The sequence below is a fragment of the Falco cherrug genome, chromosome 1 (assembly GCF_023634085.1).
Source record: "Falco cherrug isolate bFalChe1 chromosome 1, bFalChe1.pri, whole genome shotgun sequence".
NCBI classification, from domain to species: Eukaryota; Metazoa; Chordata; class Aves; order Falconiformes; family Falconidae; genus Falco; species Falco cherrug.
In genome coordinates this window covers 67,956,799-67,978,403 of record NC_073697.1, presented here as the reverse complement: position 1 = coordinate 67,978,403, position 21,605 = coordinate 67,956,799, and the positions used below count along the sequence as shown (strand labels likewise).

The 21,605-nt window shown below is 39.2% G+C and overlaps 1 protein-coding gene and 1 long non-coding RNA gene across 2 annotated transcripts in view; both read left to right on the top strand.

Moving 5' to 3' along the window:
* LOC129736135 (uncharacterized) overlaps positions 1-21,605 on the top strand; it is a 178,003-nt gene that overhangs the window by 98,048 nt on the left and 58,350 nt on the right. The gene's annotated exons all lie outside the window — the stretch shown is intronic.
* The window catches only part of EGF (epidermal growth factor), a 60,842-nt gene that overhangs the window by 12,305 nt on the left and 26,932 nt on the right, over positions 1-21,605 (top strand). The window contains exons 3-12 of the mRNA XM_005446002.3: positions 1,020-1,219; positions 2,184-2,365; positions 5,360-5,590; positions 7,185-7,387; positions 11,996-12,121; positions 13,174-13,296; positions 15,854-15,976; positions 17,819-17,944; positions 18,748-18,884; positions 20,296-20,444. Coding sequence (XP_005446059.2) covers positions 1,020-1,219; positions 2,184-2,365; positions 5,360-5,590; positions 7,185-7,387; positions 11,996-12,121; positions 13,174-13,296; positions 15,854-15,976; positions 17,819-17,944; positions 18,748-18,884; positions 20,296-20,444 — 1,600 coding nt within the window. The remainder of the gene's footprint in view (positions 1-1,019; positions 1,220-2,183; positions 2,366-5,359; positions 5,591-7,184; positions 7,388-11,995; positions 12,122-13,173; positions 13,297-15,853; positions 15,977-17,818; positions 17,945-18,747; positions 18,885-20,295; positions 20,445-21,605) is intronic.

Below are 21,605 nucleotides of genomic sequence, written 5' to 3'. Positions count from 1 at the left end.
TGTTTTTTGTTTAGTTGTTGTTGTGGGTTTTTTTAAATTAAGGCTAAAATATGACTGGTTACATAAAAACTCCTTTCTTCTGCTACACACTTGACAGACATCCAATAATATTCAAATTGCCTAAATGAAAACCCTTGTGGTTTGAAAATGCAGCTGAGGTTCCTTAGGCAATCTTAACCCTGCCCTGTGGTGATACCCTAAAAGTAGCAGAGAGGACTTGATAAAACTGGGCTAGTGTAATCTGCAGCCCCAACCACTATGTCCTACTAATTGTAGTCCCATACTTATAATCTACTTTCAAGGCTGTATTAAGCTATTTGGACCATCCTGGTGGCTCATAACTTTCAACATTAAATGGATTTCTAGAGTTTGGGGCATAATTGGAATGCATTTCATTTTAACATATTTTATTTAAGGTACTGTTAACGCTCTTACCTCTCAGTATGAATATAGATTTTGTCTGCTGTTGAGCCGTAGGAGTTTAAGCACAGGTCTTTTGGTTTCCTTCATCCCTCCGCATCACAAGAAATCTCTAAAGTCTTTAGCTTTTCCCTTTTCCCTGTCTTGGGTTCTTCATTTTCCCTGTTTGTGTAGTTAAAATGAGACTTCATACCACCTCTCTGTGATAAATTCTTGTTATAGCGCAATAGTTGGAAGTAGTCTTTAACTTGGAGATGCATCCATGGTACGCTTCTTCCAACCTCTGTTGGCATGCATGCAATAGTTCTTCTGACCTCCAACTAGGCTGTAGGATTTGGAATTACTGGCAAGAACCACTGCAGCCTCAGTTTCTTGACTCAGATTTTTTACCTAACTTTCAACATTAAACATGAAAGGACCATTACAGTTATATCTTACTGTTTCTCTGTGATATGCCTAGAAAGTTATCATTTAGATATGAGAGAGACAGTTGGATCCTGAACTTTCTCTTTGGCTAGTATAATACCAATGAGACCTTAATGCAGCAAAAAAGTGATGCTTATCTATTAACTGGTCTCTTTTTGCTTTCTTCACACCAGACCCTGCACCATTCCTACTTTTTAGCCATGGTAATGCCATCTTTAGAATTGACACTGAAGGGACCAATCATGAAAGACTGGTGGCCGATACTGGTCAGTCAACGTTTATGGATTTTCATTATACAGAAGAGAAAGTGTATTGGGTGGACTCTGAAAGGAGACTGCTTCAAAGAATTCACCTGAATGGCACGAAACAAGAGGTAAAGTAATCAGTTCTCTGGAATTCTCCAAGTTAATGGTCATAAACTCTTTATGGAAACCACCTGCTCTTTAGGTACGGTTCTGCCATTCCTGTTCATTAATTAGCACTTTAGACCTTTTGCTGTCATAATAATTATGGTCCTGAGTCTAGGCTGCCTTCTGGCATTCATAGTACATTTAGTATTTTCTGTGGATCAAGTGAAGGGGGTTAAAAATGAAGGAGAGAGAATTCGGACAAATTAAAGCTTTGAAGACAATGTTTCTATCAGTTTTAAATTAATCCCTGATGTTATGGAAGTTTGCCTTCCAGATCACTGCAGTTCAAACTGGCACAGATGGTATGAAAAGGATGTGCTTGAATTCCTACTCATTTTTTCTCAAACCTTTTATTGGTTTCTATGGTTGCATAAATGCTTCTTTTAGCACTTCATCCTTTGTTCAGAAAAAGCTGTGCAGTTCATTGCATCTGGCTGATTAAGAAGGGCAGACAGGCTGTTGTGGCTGAACTTCAATGCTGTGAGAGCCTGCTTTTGTTTGAGAGAGATTGCCAGGGTTTGTGTACCCATGTGGAGTCTTCACTGATGCATTTTACACTGATTTTTAAGGATCAGAGGCTACCAACAGCATGTTAGGAAGTTTTCCATCTCTATCAGTAGAGGTCCGGTTGCTTCATAGCGTGCCAAATGCAAGAAGTTGTAGCTAAAAGATCAGTCCAGTGTGTTCCTTGTGGAGAACACTTTCCCCTTTCACAGAGGGTCACTCAGTTCGGAAGAGGTATGTGTAAGTACAAAGACCTCATGAAAGTGATTAGGAAAGAGAAATATCTACAGGTCTGAGAGAAAATGAAGCAGGTGAAGGGATGAAATGGGAAGCTTCGGTCTGGCACTTTATTCCCTATATTGAAAGTCGCGTTTAGGGTAATCATTAGGATGCTTCTTTTTATCAACTTTTTTTTGTTTACAGAGACTATGTTACATAGACAAAGGCATTTCAGGATTTGCTATTGACTGGATAAATCAGGACATTCTCTGGGCTAACAGACAGAAAGCAACCATAGAAGCAACAGACATGCGTGGGAAAAAACGCCGAGTTCTTCTAAGAGGTGTTGGTCATCCCACAAGGATTACCATTGATGCTGAGCAAAGGTAATTTTAACTAGGTTAGTAATTTCATTGAAATGGACTCAACATATACAAACTACTATGACTGCAGTTTATAGGCTGCTGGGCTAGTCTGTGCACAGTGTCTATAGTCCAATACCTCCCTGAACTGTGAGAAAAAAGGATAAAAGATGAATAAGCATCTAAGAGATCAAAAGAGAAGGATATGAAGAAAGCCTGCTGAAGTCTAATGCAGAACCTGTACCTCTCGGTCATCAGGGAAAATTTTGCTAGGAAAGAGAGCTGAGGGAAAAGAGGCATTACTGGTGCTTTCTCAAAGACAGGAAAGTTTCAGAGCCACAGAAAGCAGGACTGGAGCATCAAGGGGAATGATGCCTGCAAATGCTGGGAATTCCTCGCGCTCCAAACCTGGCACACTTAGAATACAAATCAGTATGTTTTCTGAAGAAAAGGTCTAAACTTACAGTTTTGCTCCTGTTTTCCTTGTCTCTCTGACAGTTGCTCTGAATATTGGTTCTGAATCTACTGTTGCTACTTGTGTCACTAGTAATTTGGCCTTCACAAAGATGCTTCTTCCCACTTCAAGCCATGTACACCAAGAACCTTGTTCACATAAGAGATCTGGCCTTGAGAGTTATCAACATGAATTGTCACAGTGGTCTCTCCGTGCTAATTTCTCTTTCCACATAAAACTCTTCCATTAAACCTGCAAAACCCAAAAGCTTAAGGAGCCTTTGAGATGCTTCTGTTTTGTCCAGCAAAAACATGTTTTTGTTGCTACTTTTGACTGGCAGTAAAGTTGTTCTACAGTGTGTGGAACTATTTTAATAGTAAGGCTTACATGTCCTTTCCTAGTACACTTATACATAAACCAATCTTCTGATGCTAGTAGCATTACTAGTATTCTTTGGAGTCTTGTCATTTGGGTAGGATTTAAAGCCTGAACATTGGCCTAAATAGTTTTTTTTCTGATTTGCTTTTGAATGTACTATTTGCCAATATAAGAAATATTCACATATCCTCATGCCCACTGTCAAATCCTACTGAAACACGTTACAAATGATATTACAGGGAAATATTTGCTGAGCTTAGACAAAAGTGCGGGAAGACTCACATGTGTGTATGTATGTAGGTGTGTCTCACCATGCATAAAAGCTGTACATGTGTGCTTACAGGGAGGCCAATAAGCAGTAATAAGCCAAATAAAGTATTCTCCAAGAAGTTTAACATCGTTTTTATGCCCTGTGGCAATTTGCTTGTATGAAAACTCTGAAGGCTCTATTTTTAACGGGAAGTGAATTAAACCCCCCATTATGTTTATGTGCATAGGCATAAACATGAACTAAATCTGATATTAACAATATTTTCCTTCAAATGTGTGCAACTCTTAAGTAATGAAGGACAATGTGACACCCTAATAAAAAATATTTTCTCAAAAGATGTGTCTGGATATTAGCAGTGATAGGATTATTTTAGTACTAATAATATAACTACTGCTGTAAGATTGATTTAATTTTGTGTCTAGAAATGCCAAAAAATAAGGATTAAAACTGAAGAAAAACAGAGGGCAAACACAGAGAAGGCTGGCAATTACTGCAGATGGTTTCTAATTTTCATTGTTCTTCTGCCTTCCTGTTTGTTCACATAATATCCTGTCCCTACACTGATTTGCAAAAGTTGCGCGTAGAGGCTATACACACCTTTGTTTCCTTATTTGTAAAAAGTGAACCCTAGCATTTGTTCTAAATTCCAGAGTAGTGACATTTCTTAAATAACAGGTGCTATAAAAATATAGACAGATAATAATGAAGTGTTTTAAAATGGCAGAATAAAATTGGGCTGTCCTTCTGGAAAGATGTTTTCACTTATATGTTAATAACCTGTGATAACTGTTGACCATGTAACAGTCAGGAAAAGCTGTGAGGCAGGGACTGATTCTTCCTACTGGTTTACTACAGCCCCTTGCCAGTGAGATCTAATCTGTTATGGGGCCTTTAACAAATTATTAACATAAACATAATAAAGCTGCCTTTATGCTACATTGTTTTGTACATATAAATTCTGCAATTTTATGAAGACAAGGTAAAATGATGATGCTTCTTGGAATTTTTATGATAAGAAATCCAAGTAAAGAATCTAAACCCAAACATTAACAAAATAAAATATATATGAATGAGGGAATAACTTGCTATTTTGGGAGAACTGTTGTTAACCTTAGTCACATTAGTAAACCTGGGTTCTGATCCATGAATAACTTGACATATAAGTAGCTTCAGTGCATAAGTCTTTTGAGTATTGGAGCTGTATTTTGACTGTGTCTTAATTTAATAACAGTATAATCTGGCTACAATCTGCAAGAAAGCAGAAAGAAATGAGAACTACAACAGAAATGGTATTGTTAAGTTAAGCACTTAATTCAGCTAGAGTTTCTGGAGGCAGATCCCTGCCCAGAGGCAGAGGGCAATGTGGATCTGCCTTAAAAATGTGCTTTCCCCAAGTTTGCAGGAGCTTTCTGTAGATTTGAGAGGTAATTTCAGTTTCCTTCTCTGACTGCATGGTCAAACAAAGCAGGGACAGACAACGGCGCTTTGTGGTTAAGCTGGGCCAAATTCTGCTTGGTCTGCATGAGAAAAATTTGTAGTATCCTATTGCTTCCTGAACAGTCATAGAAACATATTTATTAAAAGAAGAAAACAACAGTAACAAAACTTTAGCACTAACATGTCTTCTGATATAGACGATGCTTTGTTGTCAAAAATTATTTCCATTCTTAATAGAGCTATGTTAAAGGGAGATGCATATGGGGCCTTCCTGAAATAAATGAGTACATATTAAGGAAGTCCCTTGCTTTATTATTAGTTTTGGCTCTGAAAGCACTGTGATAAGACTGAAAAATTCCATATACAGGAGCAACTAAAGTAGTGTGTAACAGTGATGTTATCTTGCAAATGTGGAATTTTTTTAAAAAAAATTATTTTATTTATTAACTTATTCAAAACATGCCTCTCTTGCCTGCAGGCTATTATTTTGGTCTTCTGATGGTACAGTTTCCAGCATACACCGAGTATTCCTCAGTGGAAGTGGTGTGAGAAATATTTTAAGAACCACAGAAAAAATAAAGGCCATCTCACTAGATTTGGTTGACACAAGGCTCTACTGGATCCAACATGACCATGGGAAAGAGATTTCCCATATTGGATCATGTGACTATGATGGCAGAGCTGTTCATTTGCTCAAAAATTCTGTCCGGTGAGTTTTCCTGAGCTTGTCAGAAAAAAACCCCACTCATTTCCCAGGGATGTAGATAAGCTCTCTTCCTCACTATCCCTTTTATTTTATCAGTTCTTAACCCAATAAGGAGTATAAAGTGTAGTGCAAATGGCCGGTAACTGCAAATCTAAAACTACTGATAGGAAAATGGAAAAAAGTCACTGTTGTAAGGATAATACTGCCACTCAGTACTTGCCATTTTACAAACTTTTAGCAAATGATAACTACTTAATCCTTGCAAATTGTCTCTGAGTGCTTATTAGTGGCCTTTTTCTGCAGATAGCGAAGTGGGGATTAAATGATTTGTTCAAGGTCACAGTGGGTGAGCTCATGTGTCTGAGCTGTGCTGAAGAGACTGAGCTAGATCAGGTATTTCCTATCCTCCTCTAAGCCTGTTGTCCTCCTTAGCTGCTGGGCAGGGAGGCTCAGGCCTGTGCTCAGGCTCTCCAGCAAGTATCAGCAGATGTGGTCACAACTGTCCTACATGACAGACTCTTCCTCCTCAGCTCCCCCGTGCGGGGGGCTAAGCATGACTGGGGGGGCTGTTACGCCCATGTGCTTTTGGGGCCTTTGGGGCCCTCGTGCTTTGCAGCAGTACAGATGCTCCACGGTGGGCATGTTTTTGGTGAAGTACTCGGGAAAAGGTTACCCTATATCAATGCAGTTTCTGTCAGTATGGCCGGATTGGCATATGCATAATAGAGGGATTACCAAGAGCAAAATGAGAAAAACAATGGTTTCACTGGCCTGCTGATTTAAATACGCAGCGCGCCACTTGCATATGACAAATACAAAGCTAGTTTCTCCCTACTTTGCCAACTGTCATGTTGGATTTTTCCTTATCCTTTTCCCCTTTCCTGCTTGAGTTGGCTGGTGTTCACCAGGGCATCAGCACTTTCCCTTTGAGCCTGGATGATAGGGATTCTCTTTTTTAATACCTGTAGAATGTACTGGAAAGTGGAGGTCAAAAATCCCTTTTCCAATATTCTTCTGCTTTCCCTCTTCTTTAAAACTGGACCCTTTTGTGGTTCATGCTGGCTGCTATAACCGACCAGCGAATGGAAACTAAACTCCTGTGATAGGAGAAGCAGCAAGATGGATTTTAGGAACACCCTGTTCCTACCCCTCTGTTCTGATTTCCTGGCACAGTTAGAAGCATCAGAGCAGGAACTGGAAGTTGGGAAACGGGGGAATTTATCTGGCCCACATCCTTCAACAAAGCAAGGGTCTGGTTTTAGTTGCTGGGTTCACCAGAAGCAGAGTGGTACCTTGGCTTTCTCTGTCAGTTGTGTTAGTCCTGAACAACAGCTCATATGACATGTGAGAAATGCAGGTTATCCATTTTGCATCTATTTCTTGCAAATCTACAGGGTTCTGGGTGCTGAATTATTTGGGAATGTCTCTGGCACCTCATCTGATTCTTATGTATATAAAATAATATAAGAGATATATCAGAATACAAAGAGAAGTTATTTACAATGAACTTAGCTGAACTAGATGCTTGGAAAATTTATGAGCAAATATATAGGGATCAGGTAATGTGCCACCTTGTGTTTTCTCCTCTTTGTTGTAGACGTCAATTGCTTGGTCTGTCTCTCTTTGCTGAGCACCTGTACTATTCAGAGTTGAAATCTGGTATGATATGGAGAGCCAATAAGTATACTGGAAAAGTTATAGTCACAATTAGCCTGAAACCATCGTTTTTTCCACCAGTGGAGATAAAAGTGGTACATCCATTTAAACAACCAGGTGCAAGAACAGATTCTCAGGATTTGGGTAAGTGAACTGTAATGATACGGTTGTATGTGTGAGAACAATAATGTCATTTTTCCCAGTAATAATTTTCTTTAGTAAAATTTCAGGCCTCAGTGAAGTCAAGAAAAAAGTTTCCTTTAACTTCAGTGACCCACAGTCCCACTTGGTGTGTGTAACTCTAGCTGGACTGTCAGGCTGGAAGTGTGCTGAGCATGAACTGCTTGTTTCATTAATTTGAATACAGATTAAAGCATGCAGATAAATGTGATTTTCTCCTCCTCCTCCCTTTCTTTGCACAAAGATGTTTTTATGCTTTCCTGCTAAATGCACAAAGCATACAGCTTTTAAATCCTCTGTGTAGATTGTCTTCATCAAATGTTTCCTCCCTTATGGAAGTTTTACTCTAATTTGCATCTAAACACCGCCGATTATTACGGCACTGAAAGATTTTAAATGTATGTGTGTCCTACAGGTGATACTGTGCATATCTCAGCTTTGCTGTGAAATGTCTGGATTGAGTCAGCCTGTTTTAGACAGACTTGAAGTTGCCATAATAACTATTAAATAAGAACCTTGGGTATTTTTAATTTATATATATTGCATCCCACTGTATGAGGTGGTCATGTCACTGCATTTCACTGTGGATCAGAAAATGAAGGTAGTTGGCTATGGATAGCTTACTGTTCTGGAGTATTTCTGCTGAGGCAGTAGGAAGTAGGGGTGTCCAGGGGAGATGATATCTTGTTCTCTGATCTCTTAGAAGACACAGAGTATTCTTGCTTTAATGGAATAGCTTTTGTCACCAATTTCGCTTGGATACGACCAACTGAGCAAACAGCAGACAGGCATTTGTTTGTTGAGCAATGGTTGCAGAACTCCCAAGGGAAGACAGCTATGGGTTCCCAGAGGTATAGGTGATATAAAGACATGAGAAGAAAGTAGTGTTTGTTTGTATGAGTAAAAATGAAACTGTAAATATCTCTCTTGAACCATTTCTAAATATTTACTACAAAATAGGCTTCGTCTTTCTTAATGCCAACAAACAACTTTATACGGTGCCATGCTTTCTCTCCTTCCTGAAGCCTGGTCTGAGTGGGGAAATCAAAATCTTCAAGGGAACTTTCCCTTTCAAATGCTTTGTTTGCAGTGCAAAGAATAGTAGAGGTGCAGAAGAGAAAGTGTTCCTGGAAATCAAGCTTATACTTGTAAACCCAGGGAGCCTCCATTCAGAGACAATACCTGTTTCTGTGTTTCCTTTGAGGAAAACACTCATTCTGGCAAATGGAAGTGCTCTTCTCCACTGACACGTCTGGTGCTCTCACACGAGTAGCTAGGGAAGGATAAGTTCATGGTGCAGGAGGTGGCATGCCCACACATCTCAGGGCTGTTACAATATTTGGAAGGTCTTGTGTGGCCTCCTTGGGTGCCTGTCACCATGTCTGCACACGCATGAAGACAGAGAGGAAGAAACGATGACCAAGAAAGGTAGTTCGCAACAGTGGTCTCTTGAATTTCAGGGGCTATTGGCTGTGTTACGTATGTCCTCTCCACAAAAGTGTGTAGCATAATTTCATTGACTATGGGCACTTAACTTTTATTCTTCTATCAGAAGATTAACTCTACTTCTTACGCCAGAACATGCTGCTTTCCAGTGCTCCTCTTTTCACTGGAAAGAGGGTTTCCCCAGCTTTACTAATACATAAACTACCAGTGTTTTTAAATGCCTTGTAGTATATACCCCTATATTTCCAACATGTTCAGTACATTTTGTATGACAGTAAACGTCGTCAGCAGTAGGCCTTGTTTTTTATTCCAAATATCTTCTTGTAAAAATGTCTGGGAAGTGGTGAAGTAGAAAGAAGCTTAACAGGCTGAATCCAGATGAACCTTTTGGACTTTGCATGTAGGTTGCTTGATTTATCCAGTACTGGGATGAAAGGAGGACTAATGAGCCTGCAGTACAAGTGAGATTTATAGCTGATCTTACAACAGAGAAATCTGGAGATAAAGGCATACCTAGATTAATTGGATGCTCTGTACAAGCTAAGAAAGTGTATGTTGCAAGGTAGTGTCAGCTGTGAATTATTAGGCCTTCTTTAAAACTGATAGCAAGTGAGTTTCTTCAGATGAAAAGTGACAAGAAATGCCTAACTGACTTGATTTGACTTTTTTACTGGAATTCAGATTATTTACTTTACTAAAATTCCTCATGTCTTCTCTTTCCTTTCTCTTTCAAAAGACTTTCCTGGATTGGTCAAGGTCAATAAGTACGGAGAAGAGCATTAATTCAGCTATAGGTTTGCTATAACTTTAGTACAGCAGTATCTGGAAGATGGCCACTAATTTACCTCAGCTCTCTTTGACAGCTAACCCTAGATTTGATGACAGTATGTGTATTTATAAATGCCTGCTGGAATGTTCTTTGCACTTATTAATGATTCATAAAAATCTTAATTACCTTAAAATCTCAGAGACTGCCTCTGGAATTTTTTTAAAGTATCTCCTCTGACAGATTAATGATACTCCATACACTCAAGATATTTTTGGGGAGTAATTATGTAGTGTTTCTTTCCAGTGCAAGATACTAACACCAGGCTATTATCTGAGAATGCCCATTTCTGTATAAGAGAGGTGATGGGAGGGGAACACACACACACACTAAACAACCAAAAAATAGCTAGAAAGTATAGTTCATAATGGTTGCTCTTCCCGAAAAGATTACCTTAAAACTTTTGTGATTCATAATTTAGTCACCATTCACTCTGTTTTGAAATGTGACTATTTTTTTATATATTGATTTGGCAATATTAAATTTTAATAATTATTCAGTTAAAAAATATTATCTTCTCAAGACTGACCAGATGGAAAAATTGCTGCTTCTGTTATTTCTCCTGTAATTCCTGGGTATCTTAGGTCTCATTAGACCAGTAATGATACAAGCAAGGGGTAAAAACCCAGCACCACTGAAAAGCACAAGATGCAGCCCTCAGTGTAGTCTTGTTTCTGTTTTTTGTTTTGTGATTGCTTGTACTTGCACATTTGTCATTTTAATGAGTTCTGTGTTGGAAGATTAGACACCCCACTACTGTATGTTTCTGATTCATTTGCAGTAGGGACAACAATTAAGGGTCTAATTCAAAACTAGTTCTATAAAAAGAGAGGCTCAGCTAAAACTACGTAAAATTCAAGTCTCTCAAAAGATAACATGCTTATTAACATAGATAACATCCATCTAGTCATCCATTCATCATTTTTTCTTTAGTGATACAACTTTTGCTAGAGAAACATTAATCAATTTGATGCAAACAAGTGTAATGTTGATGGTTTCAGCCAAGCTGAAATATATGGGAAATTATTTCAATATTTTATATACATGATCTGTCATTCCGCCAAATGGCCAGGATTTTCTCCGTTGTGGCTAGCAGAAGACTAAATGTCAAATGTAAATATTATGCTGCTTTCCATCTCTTGGAATTTAGAAGGTGAATTGGAAATAGCACAAAAAACTGTTCACATACAAATTTCTTTGCCCATATGAGCCCACAATGTCTTGTATGTTATACAGACAGCACAGGGCAAAGGCAGTGGTGTGTGGGGGTGGCTGCATATCCGCATTCAGTAACAGCAGTTCAGTTATTTTTAGCTTGGGAAAGGGGCAAGCAACCCCAGAAGAAGATTAGGAAGATTAAAACAAGAATAATAGTTTGGGGGACAAAAATAAAACCATGAATATTGCATATCTGTGAAAGCACCAGCTCTAAAAAATAGCTGAGCACAGACACAAAGCTCTGCAAATCCTTCCCATGAAAAGGGATACTTGAATACCTGTTTCCCTTTTTCTGTGAAGTGGGAGAAGCAGGAAGGCTTCTGGGGATCTGCTAAGTAATTTTTTTCTGCTTCCTTTGAAGAAACTTTGAGCCTATCTTGTTGGACATCAGAAACATTCTGAGTTTTAAATCTGAGTTCAAGGTATCCAACGCTTGTATTTCTCAGTCAGAAACCAGGATCCACTCCAATACAAAGATTCTCTAGACTGTACTAATACTTTTTGTCCAAATTAAATGTACGGTCATCATGGTCTGTCCAGCTATTTTTTTGTTAAGTAATGTGAGATATGAGCACTGCTAAGAATTTCCAGTCTTATGCTCTCTTTTAAAAATCCTTCTCCTCTCTCTTTTTGCTTGTGTGTGCTTGTGCTCTTTCTGTCACTCTCTTCTGAGTGTTTTACAGAGCTTGGTAACATACAGCGTATGTTAATATGCAGCGTATGACACCTACTCCACAGGGTTTTCCCTTACAGTCACTATAGGTGTGCACCCAAACCAAACCATCCCCTGCTGCAGGCTCTCTCTAGGTCTGCTTGTGCTGACAGGGAGCTAGAAATGATCGTTTGCACAGACCTACTCTTAGTCTTCAAAGTACTTTCATTTTTATAGTGACTTTTTGGCCTGATTTTACTAATAGGAAATAATTTAATAGAAGTTATTTTCTATTAATAAGAAGTTCCCTGTGTTGAGCAAGTAGCTGTTGAGAAGACACATCACTGAGCGTTTTTGCTCAAAAATAGTTTTTCTTTGAAGGTTGATATGGTAAAAAGGCCATTACATTATACTGTATTTGTTCTTCCAGAAAAAGGAACCTGTGATTTCAACAAAGAAAAGTGCAGAAGAAGAATCTGCAGGCCAGACTCAAGGACTTATCGGTGTAAATGTTCTAGTGGCTTTATTTTAAGTCAAAATAAACAGTTTTGTGAAGGTAATACAACCTTTTATCCATCAGATGAAAAAAAAAAATCTCCTGTTCTTTCACTTTACTCGTATCTTGAGTATGAAAAAACACTCTGAGGTCTTAAAAATTCCAGTTGTGCCATTTCAGTTTTGTATCCTTCAAGGTTGTGAAATAATCTAAAAGGAGATCTATGAAAATGTCCCAGGTGCTATTCTTACGAGAAGTTTTGGTCTTAGCCTGAGTAGTTAAAGGAGCTTCAGATAAACAGACATGCTTATGGGTACTTATTTAATTTTTAAACAAAAATTAAAACAGATATATCACCAAAGGTGAAACACCGAAAAATCCTGCAACAAAATGGCTGTCTTAAGTCCCACTTTTTTAAAGGACACAAATTATACATGCTTCTAAATGTTTTCATCTAGAATTGTTTTAATAAAAATCTAACATTACTATTAAAAATAGTCAACGTATCTTTTAAAACTTTTAAAACGTCTTTTAAAATAACTTATAAAAGCATCTCTTTCACTACACAACCAGATTTGAAAAGACGTAAAGGCATCAACATTTCTAGCTTACAAGATTTACAGACCTGCCTGAGCAGCAGCCATCTAACTCTCAGAAATTCACCAGGACTGCTATCTGAATTTCAGCTTCTAAACCAATTCTGTGCTTTGAGAAATTTACTTAAGTCATGTTGGAGCCAAATTTTTTAGAAGAATTTTTGTCTGAAGAAAGTGTCTAATGCCGTTTTTTTTTTGTTTTTTTTTTTTTGGTGCACACAGGATTTGACGGGCACTGGGATCTGTATGGGAAGGCATACTTTGAAAGTCCTCTAGGCATCTAGGCTGGACACATGCAGCCTGAGCAGGTTTTGCTAGAAGGTTTTTAAAGTTTTTTTGAATAAGGCCTGCAAACCTGCAGACTTGCTTTTTTATCATTTTTTAGGACAAACACATTTTTGTAAAACAAAAGGGAAAAAGAAGTACTTCTTGAAGACTGTTAGTTTGTTTCATGAAGCTGTTCCCTGACACTGGCTGATGGCGTTACTCTGACACAGCAAGTGCTTCTTTTGGCAGATATCAATGAATGTGGCTTCTGGAATCATGGCTGTACTTTGGGCTGTGTGAACATCCCCGGTTCCTATTACTGCACCTGCCCGACAGGTTTTGTTCTGCTGCCTGACAGGAAAACATGTCATGGTAAGTAGCAGTAATAGGTAAACACTTCGAGTATCGAGTATGTAAACACTTCGAGTATCGAGTATCATATTGGAGAGAGTCTTCATTTAACACTGGAACTGCTGGAAGTTGGTTTTTTTTGTGTTTGTGTTGCATTGCTCACTTCCAATCCCTGATTATGCATGTAGGATCAGCTTAGAACTGTGTGAACGAAATCCTGATGTCATGTTTAAGGAAGTGTAAGTTACACAAGTTACACATGAGTAATCAAGCGTGAGCCTCCTCAGGAGAAAAAAGAAAAAAAAAAAAAAAAAAAAAAGTCGGGTTTCCAGAGAGACCTCTTTGTTCAGACTAGGCTCTGTGACACATTTCAGGTGGATAAGCAGTTATATCTTTTTAAATGTGGTCTCTGAATTTGGCTTACTCTGGCTATCCTGCATAAGAATTTGCACAGCTTACAGCATCATCTTTTTTCTCTTCAGGCCAAGGTTGGTAGTGTTGCTGATGTGCATGACATTAATGAAATTAAGTGCACGTGCATCTGTTTACAACATGTAAGATACACAGAAGTGCTTATAAAGTTGTTTATTATGGGGATCTGTTGCACCTGGGCATTTGTTATTTGTTTTTCTTTTGTCAATTAAATTCTATATAAGAAGTATGCCTGAGAGATCGCATCCATATAACATAGGTATGTAATGCAGGAAGCGCTCTGAAGCTGGATAAATGTGAATAAACTAAATGCAGAGACCACAGAAGTGGAGGGAAAAAACAAAGATCTGTCTGTCAGTAAGCTTCAAAGACCATATTTTAGTCACAGTAAGAGTCAGAGGTGAAGGGGTTTTTTTTCTCCCTTGATGCAGCACTGTGTATATTCAGCCTACAAATGAATTAAGCCTTTCTAAAGTAAGTCTAGAACATAAAATGTGAAATGCATCCAAGTTTTGAGGTCTTAGGATATTCCCAGTCACTTTTCTATTCCATAATGAAGTGAAAATTAGGCATAGACAAAGATCCTTCTACATTGTTTCCATGGAAATAAAACATTGGCATATGCCCCAGGTAGAAGTGCCAGTGCACACCAGCGAGTTCAGTCTGGGTCATGGCAGGCTCAAGACCTAGGGTATATTTAATATCGCTACTAGAGAGTCAGTCTATCTATTTTAGACTTCCAAGAGTCACTTCTCCCTCTCTATTAAGAGAGAGCCAGGAGCAGGATACAGTGACCCCGCCGTGGGGGTGCGGGGTGTGTGTGCCAGCTGCAGATGGCAGCCAGATGTGACAGAAGATCTATGGGAGACCTGCAACCAGAGGCTACCAGGAGGTGGGATATCCTTTTGTGTCCAAAACAACACTCGGGCACTGTGCGACTCAGTCCTGCTCTGGATGACTAGCTTGATGCCTGCTTTTTGCATGGCTCAAATTAGGTAGAAAATAATGTTTTTCTAACACAGGCTAGGGATACAGCATGGACAGTATAACTCCTTAACTACTGCAGCACAAGGCAGATATGTCACCAACTACGCAACTTGAGAGAAAGAGAGAGAGATGCAAGGTGAGAAGCCCACATGCTGACCAGACATTTTGATGCTTTGTCCTCCAAGTCCTTTACGAAGCTTTTCATCCAATGCCACAAGCTGTGGTCAGAAGGAAACATGAGATCAGTTTCTTGACCCTCTTCACTGTGCTTAAGGGGTTAGAACAGTCCAGTCCAGAGTACAGTTGCCCTGGAGAAGCAATATTTGCAACAGCTATGCACCATGTAAGCCAGTGTATCCAGCTGATTCAAAGAAGCAGCTGTGGGAAATTTGCATTAGTTCCAACCTTCCAGCAGGTGTTGCCATATGGCACTAGAATTGGCATAAAGAGATGCAGCAGTGTAATACGGAAGGTGGAAGAAGCATATCCTGTGAAATTGCACTAAAGAAATACTCAAAATAATGTTGGCACCCCAGCAACCATAATGGAAAGTAAAGGAAAGCTATTGCCAGCTCCTCAGATGGTTTTGCCCTTACAACTTCAAAGTTGCTGCTAAGGAACATAGCTTTATTTCTGGAAGGTTCGTCTCCTGTTTTCATTGATTCTATCTCTGTTACCCTTGGAGTAGTAGCAAAGTAGTTTTTCCTCATTCTCTTTGTGTTTTATAGTTGTTCTTTCAGTATAATTTCCTTGTAGTTTTCAAAACCTGATATATTTTTGATGAGATGTAAAAAAGAGAGCTTTTTAAATTATTTCTATTTTGATAACACATCTTCATACAATTTTGGAAAAATTAAAGCCGATCAGCATAATGGCTTTAGGACCCAGCAGTTTAGGCTTTCTCCTTTGCTATAATTAGGAGATGGTGGGGAAAAAAAGGAGTTTTGGAAAAAAAAAAGAAAAAATGAAACAAAGCCGAAACAAACCCCAGAAAGACCACAGAAATGTACTCTCAGCATCACATGTTTGGTTTTTCTTTTTTTCTTTTTTCTTTCTTTTTCTTTTGTTATTTAAGAAAGTGTTATCAACTCTTCTGGGGGGGCTTAGTAAAACTTTTTATCGTTCTTTAAGATTTTTTTTCCTCTTTAAATTGCTGTAGAGCTAATTTCCTGTACAAGTAACAACACTGAATGCAGCCATGGTTGCCTTCAAACATCTGAAGGGCCTGTTTGCTTTTGTCCTGAAGGATCTGTACTCACAGTGGATGGCAAAGCATGCACGGGTAAGTAACATTTTTTTCTAGCTGTATTGACTGCCAAACTGTTTGTTCTTGGCATTGAGAGCCAGAAGTGAATGAAGGCATTTTGCACTCATTTTGCACAGCTGTAAATGATTGTACAAGAAAGGAGGCAATGGAAGGTCAGGCACTTTGAGCAATATTCATCTTCAGGTTTTAATAGATGTTTCTTAGCAACAGCATCCAATGTTTGCAGGTCAAATTCTTTTGTTGTCAGCACAGATCAAGGCATCTCCCAGATGTTTGTTGCAGGAGACATCTAAAATTTATATTTCAGAGGGAATATACATACAAAATTAGAGCTTGAGTGAAATCTGAAGATGGCTTTATTGACATCATGCATCCAGGTTCAGAGACGCTCTAATTTACAGCAATTTCATCTAATTACCCACAAATGGAATTTTTGCAGTCAGAAAATTAGAAGCTACTACACACACTAATCTGTCATTCCCTATTCAGCAAGCTTTCCAAATTCAGGGCACTGTATACAGCTTTTCAGTCTTAGGGATCAAGATAGCTCTGTTAATGCCGTCCTTACACCTTGAAAAATCCCCTTCGCCTTTTACATCCCTTGCATATTGTGGACCGTGCTGTATATGTAGATTTAGTGGTGCTGTTTTACTAGGGACACTCCACTGAGTAAGCTCATGTTGGCATTGAGGCTGTAACCATTGTACAGCCCCAAGAAGAAAGAATAGTTTCTTTTTGTATGAAATCTTGGTTTGTTGTATTAGAAAGTATCAATTCATCCTCCTAGCCTAATTAACTTCTGCAAAGAGAATGGTGTTAATTGGGTGTTTCTTTGCATGGAGTTCAAAGTCTGATAAAACTTGTTAGTGTATTGTAGATGGGATGAGGTTTGCATGGGAGAAACAGTTTTGTGAAATATACCCCACTGTCCTGGTTTTGGCTGGGACAGAGTTAATTTTCTTCCTAGTAGGTGTTATGGTGCTGTGTTTTGGATCTAGTATGAGAATAATGTTGATATTACACTGATATTTTAGTTGTTGCTAAGTAGTGCTTACCCTAAGTCAAGGACTTTTGAAGATTCATATGCTCAGTCAGTGAGGAGGTGCACAAGAAGCCGGGAGGGAGCAGAGCCAGGACAGCTGACCCAAACTGGCCAAAGGGATATTCCATACCACAGAATGTCATGCTCAGTATGTAAACTGGGGGGAGTTGGCTGGGGGCCACCGATGGCTGCTCAGAGACTGACTGGACATCTGTCAGTGGGTAGTGAGCAATTGTATTGTGTATCACTTGTTTTGGTTTGAGGGCCTTTTTTGGGGCTTTTTTTGTTTGTTTTGTTTTGTTGGGATTTTCCCTCCCTTTTTTTCCCTTGGGTTTAGTCCTTCTCTCTCTCTTTCTCTCTTCATTACAATTCTTGTTTTGTTGTTATTATTTCAATTATATTTTACTTTATTTCAATCATTAAATATTTTTTATCTCAACCCACAAATTTTACCTTTTTCCAGTCCCACTCCCTATCCCACTGGGGGTGTGGTGGAGTGAGTGAGCAGCTCTGTGGTACTTAATTGCTGGCTGGGGTTAAACCCTGACAGCCTACCCCTCCATCCCATCTCCCATCTTGTGTTGTGAATTTTCAGGAAAAACTCTGGATGAAGTTACTACTGATTTCCTTTCACTTCACTAGACTTCTGCTTTCAGCAGGAGGCCTTTCAGTATATCTATCAGTCACTGTAATGCTTTGCACTGTAGACATCCTAAGCAAAGTGAATTGCTCTTTTGCTTATACCTCTGATGTTGTTGTGGATTTTTTTTTTTCTTATAATGGCAATGTTAAATTTTTCAAATGTTCTGTTTAAGGATGTACATCTCCAGATAATGGTGGCTGCAGTCAGATATGTTCTTCTTTAAGCCCATCCTCCTGGGAGTGTGCTTGTTTTCCTGGATATAAGCTTCAGCAAGACAGAAAACACTGCACTGCTATAGGTCAGTATCACTGTGCCTGCATATTTCTGCCAATAAAAGCAAAAATATTTTGTAGAGTCCTTTAAAGTGGATTGCATAACTGGGATCCATTTTTGCACTGGTTTTAGGTTACTTTGTGAAACTAGGGAAGTATTAGTTTGGAAAATATGTCCTATTTTGGAAATACACCAGAATAAGCACCAGTATATGCTTCAGTCTCCTGGGCTGCTGTACTGCAGAGGTCTACGTGTAGTATTCAGGTTTCTGTGCCTTCACATAAATGTGGATGTAGTTTCTGCCCAGTGGTACAGAATTGGGGTTGAGGTGTCCACATCTGAACGAGAAGGCTGGAAACAGTCTGTTGAAGGACCCTTCCTACAAGGATATTTCTCCCCTCCAGCCTCAGAGAGAGAAGGAAAAGTAAATTTGTGGAAAAATAAGGGAAAACCTTTATTTTTTGGAGGACGGCATTTTTCTTGCATTTACTGTGAAAGGCTTCTCGTGCAGAAATTGAATGTTCTGTCATTTATGGTGATGCCTTGAGGCTAGGTCACTCAGTGTGAAATGCAGCAGGGCCAGTGACTGCCTTTATCACAAATTTTGCAGCTGGTCTTGGGTAAGGCACTGATGCTGAAAACCTATATTAACTTTTATCTTTGATTTCTGAGGCAAATGGAATGTAAAACAAGGGTCTTCATTTCTTTGTGCATCTGTTCGTCATTTTGCCTTCTACTGTTACTTAAAATGTTAGCTAGGTAGTAATGCAGGCTAGAGATCACTTCGAACTTAGTGGAATCAACGTATGTGCAAATTTTCATCAACAGGTCCTAAGCCTTTTTTGTTATTTGCAAATGGCCAAGATATCCGCCAGATCAGTTTTGATGGAACAGATTATGCAAGTTTACTTGACTGGCAGATGGGAATAGTCTTAGCACTGGACTCTGACCCAGTGGAAAGTAAGGTAAGGCATTAAAAATGAGAGGATTTTGAAGTGTTGCAAGGACAAATGGATTGGGCTTTCATGTGCATTAACCTTTCTGCTGTCAGTGATCCAGATTACACGTTGTGCTGCTCGTTGTTCTGTTGCCTGTCCAGGAGCACAACTGGTACAGGATGCCACACACTGATCTCCCATAGTGAGACTTATTTACACTGTAAAAGTGTTACAAAAAGATACTGGATGTCCAGTAGAAGCTGATGAGGGGCTCAGTTAAGTTGCTGGAAACTTCTCAAGGCCTGGATGGACACCACTGAACAAATGAGAATGTTTCCAGGTCTGTGTTACAGGAAGATCACGTCAGGCACTGTTGGTACATCGCCACTTGCTCCTGAAATAGGGTCCTGCTGAGGATCTAGCAGTTGTTCTGTGCTGTGCTGAGTGTAAATCAGACGTGCCGGTGACACTAGGTGTGCAGTCTTGTTCCACGTTTGTAGGGTGGGTGCACGGTGCGAGGGGAGGTGGCACGCAGCGCCGGCTAGGCTGCAGCAGCCTGGTCCTGGTGGCACAGAACTGAGGCGCAAGGTAAATTAACGCAGCATTGCTCTGTGCTCCCACAGTAACCAAATTCACTGGTTTAATGCTGGAGGCCTCCCTCCTGCTTTGTTTTGATGCTAACCATGAGGCCAAACAAAGTTATTGGTTTTGTTGTTACCATTTGCAAAGAAAGCCTCAGCATTGCTTTGCATATGATTCTGCTTTAGAGTTTTTGGCTCCCTCTGGATATCAAATACAAGACAATATGGGTTTTTTCCCCCTTATCCTTGGAAAACACAAACCTAGTTTCCCCACAGTCAGAGAACTTTTATTTTGACCCAAAACTGAGAAGCCTCTTCTGGAAATGCTAGCACCTTACAGAATAGACACCTGGTAAAAAATTCAGATAAGTGCAGGCTGAAAGAGCTAAAAAAAAGAAAAAAATAGAAGCAAATTATATAACTCCTTCTCCCTTCCCAGCTCTTTGGCACACATAGAGTACTATTGTCTTCTTCCTGCTCCTCCCTCTTTAAAATGAGCAGGCAGTGAAATGGTAACATGCTGCTTTTTGCCTGCTCCTACTTTTGCTTCCTCAGCTGTGCCTGATGTGAGGTAGCTACTCGCTGAAACACAACAGGATATTCAAAGGGCTGTATATAGGGCAATCGGGATTTACAGCTAAGCACAAGCTGCCTGTAGGAGTCATCCTGGTTGAAGGATAAGTGCCTTGTTATTTGATCAGGGATCACAGGTTACCTGAGCAGCTTTTTGTGAGTAAGCAGTTCAGGGAACTTTCAAGATGAAAAAGTTATTTTAGAAATGGAACTATTAGACAAGGCAAATAGAACAGAAAGTTAGATGGGAACTAATAGCACCTCATCTGTTATTTTTTTCACAGATTTATTTTGCCCACACTGCCTTGAAATGGATAGAACGAGCTAATCTGGATGGCTCAAATCGTGAAAAAGTTATTCAGGAAGCTATAGATATACCCGAAGGCCTTGCTGTGGACTGGATTAACCGTAAATTGTATTGGACAGACAGAGGGTACGTGCTCCACAGTGAATTTATGTTGAAGCATGCCGTAAAATATTTGGAATAAATAACGGGTGATACAGAAATAGCTCAGATATCACTCTAAATTCAGTAACGCTTCACATTCTGATTGGGTAGCTGTAATCTCAAGTATATACTGTTGGAAGGTTCTTTAAAACAGAAATGTTGGAAGTTCACTTTGAGTCTGCTATTGTATTTTTATCTTCGTCTTTCCAAGAAGCAAGGGTTTCGACTCAGTTGCAAGGAATCTAAAGCATGTACTGCATATATACGTATATGTATGTGCACACGTGCATGTGAATATATAGGTATACACTCGTATTTATATACATGCACTTCATGTCTGTATATATAGGTCTATCTTTATATCTTTTTATATATATAAGAAAATAATGAGTATTACTGCACCAAGTACACCTTGGACAGAAGTCAGCATTGTTGACAGCTAGAATCGTGCCCCTTTAAGCTAATGGAAGGTCTTTGTCAGTTATCTCTGGTAAAAGAGGAGTGACTACTGGAAGCTAATAAGATTTCACCTTTCAGTTGATACCTAACCTTACACGCAAAGAGAAACAAACCCGTCCTTTGATGAAAAGGCAGTGTCAGATCAGAACACATAATAAAGACTCCTTGAAGAGCAGTCATGATGTTTCAAGTGTGACCCATAATTTATTAGTCAATAAAAAGTGGTTTTGAATGTCCAGATCACCTCCCTTTTCCCTTTTAAATATGCTACTAGTTCACTTCCTTCCTATTAGGTACAACTTCGTCTACATGATTGTGCTCCTGTATAAATATGCCAGTGTTTCTTGTGAAATGTGAAATTGTGCTCATCTCTGTAAGACAAGAGTCAAAGGTGAAGCTGTGAATTTGCCACTTCCTCCTCACTCACTGCATTTACCTGTTTGTATTCCATATATTTCAGAAATTTTTCAAATATATTTCTCCTTCCGTCTTTGTGTGGCCTTTCTTTGCAGGTTCAGGTAGGCATGGAAGGCTGTAGGCTTGCTTTCGGTGAGAGGCTGATGTTTGTTTGGCAAGACAAAGTTTGTAGCAATAAGTACAGTTTTCTGGAAAAAATTGCATTGGGAGGCTGGCAATGTAGATTCTATACATGCCTGCCATAGATTTTATGAGTCATCATAAGGACCT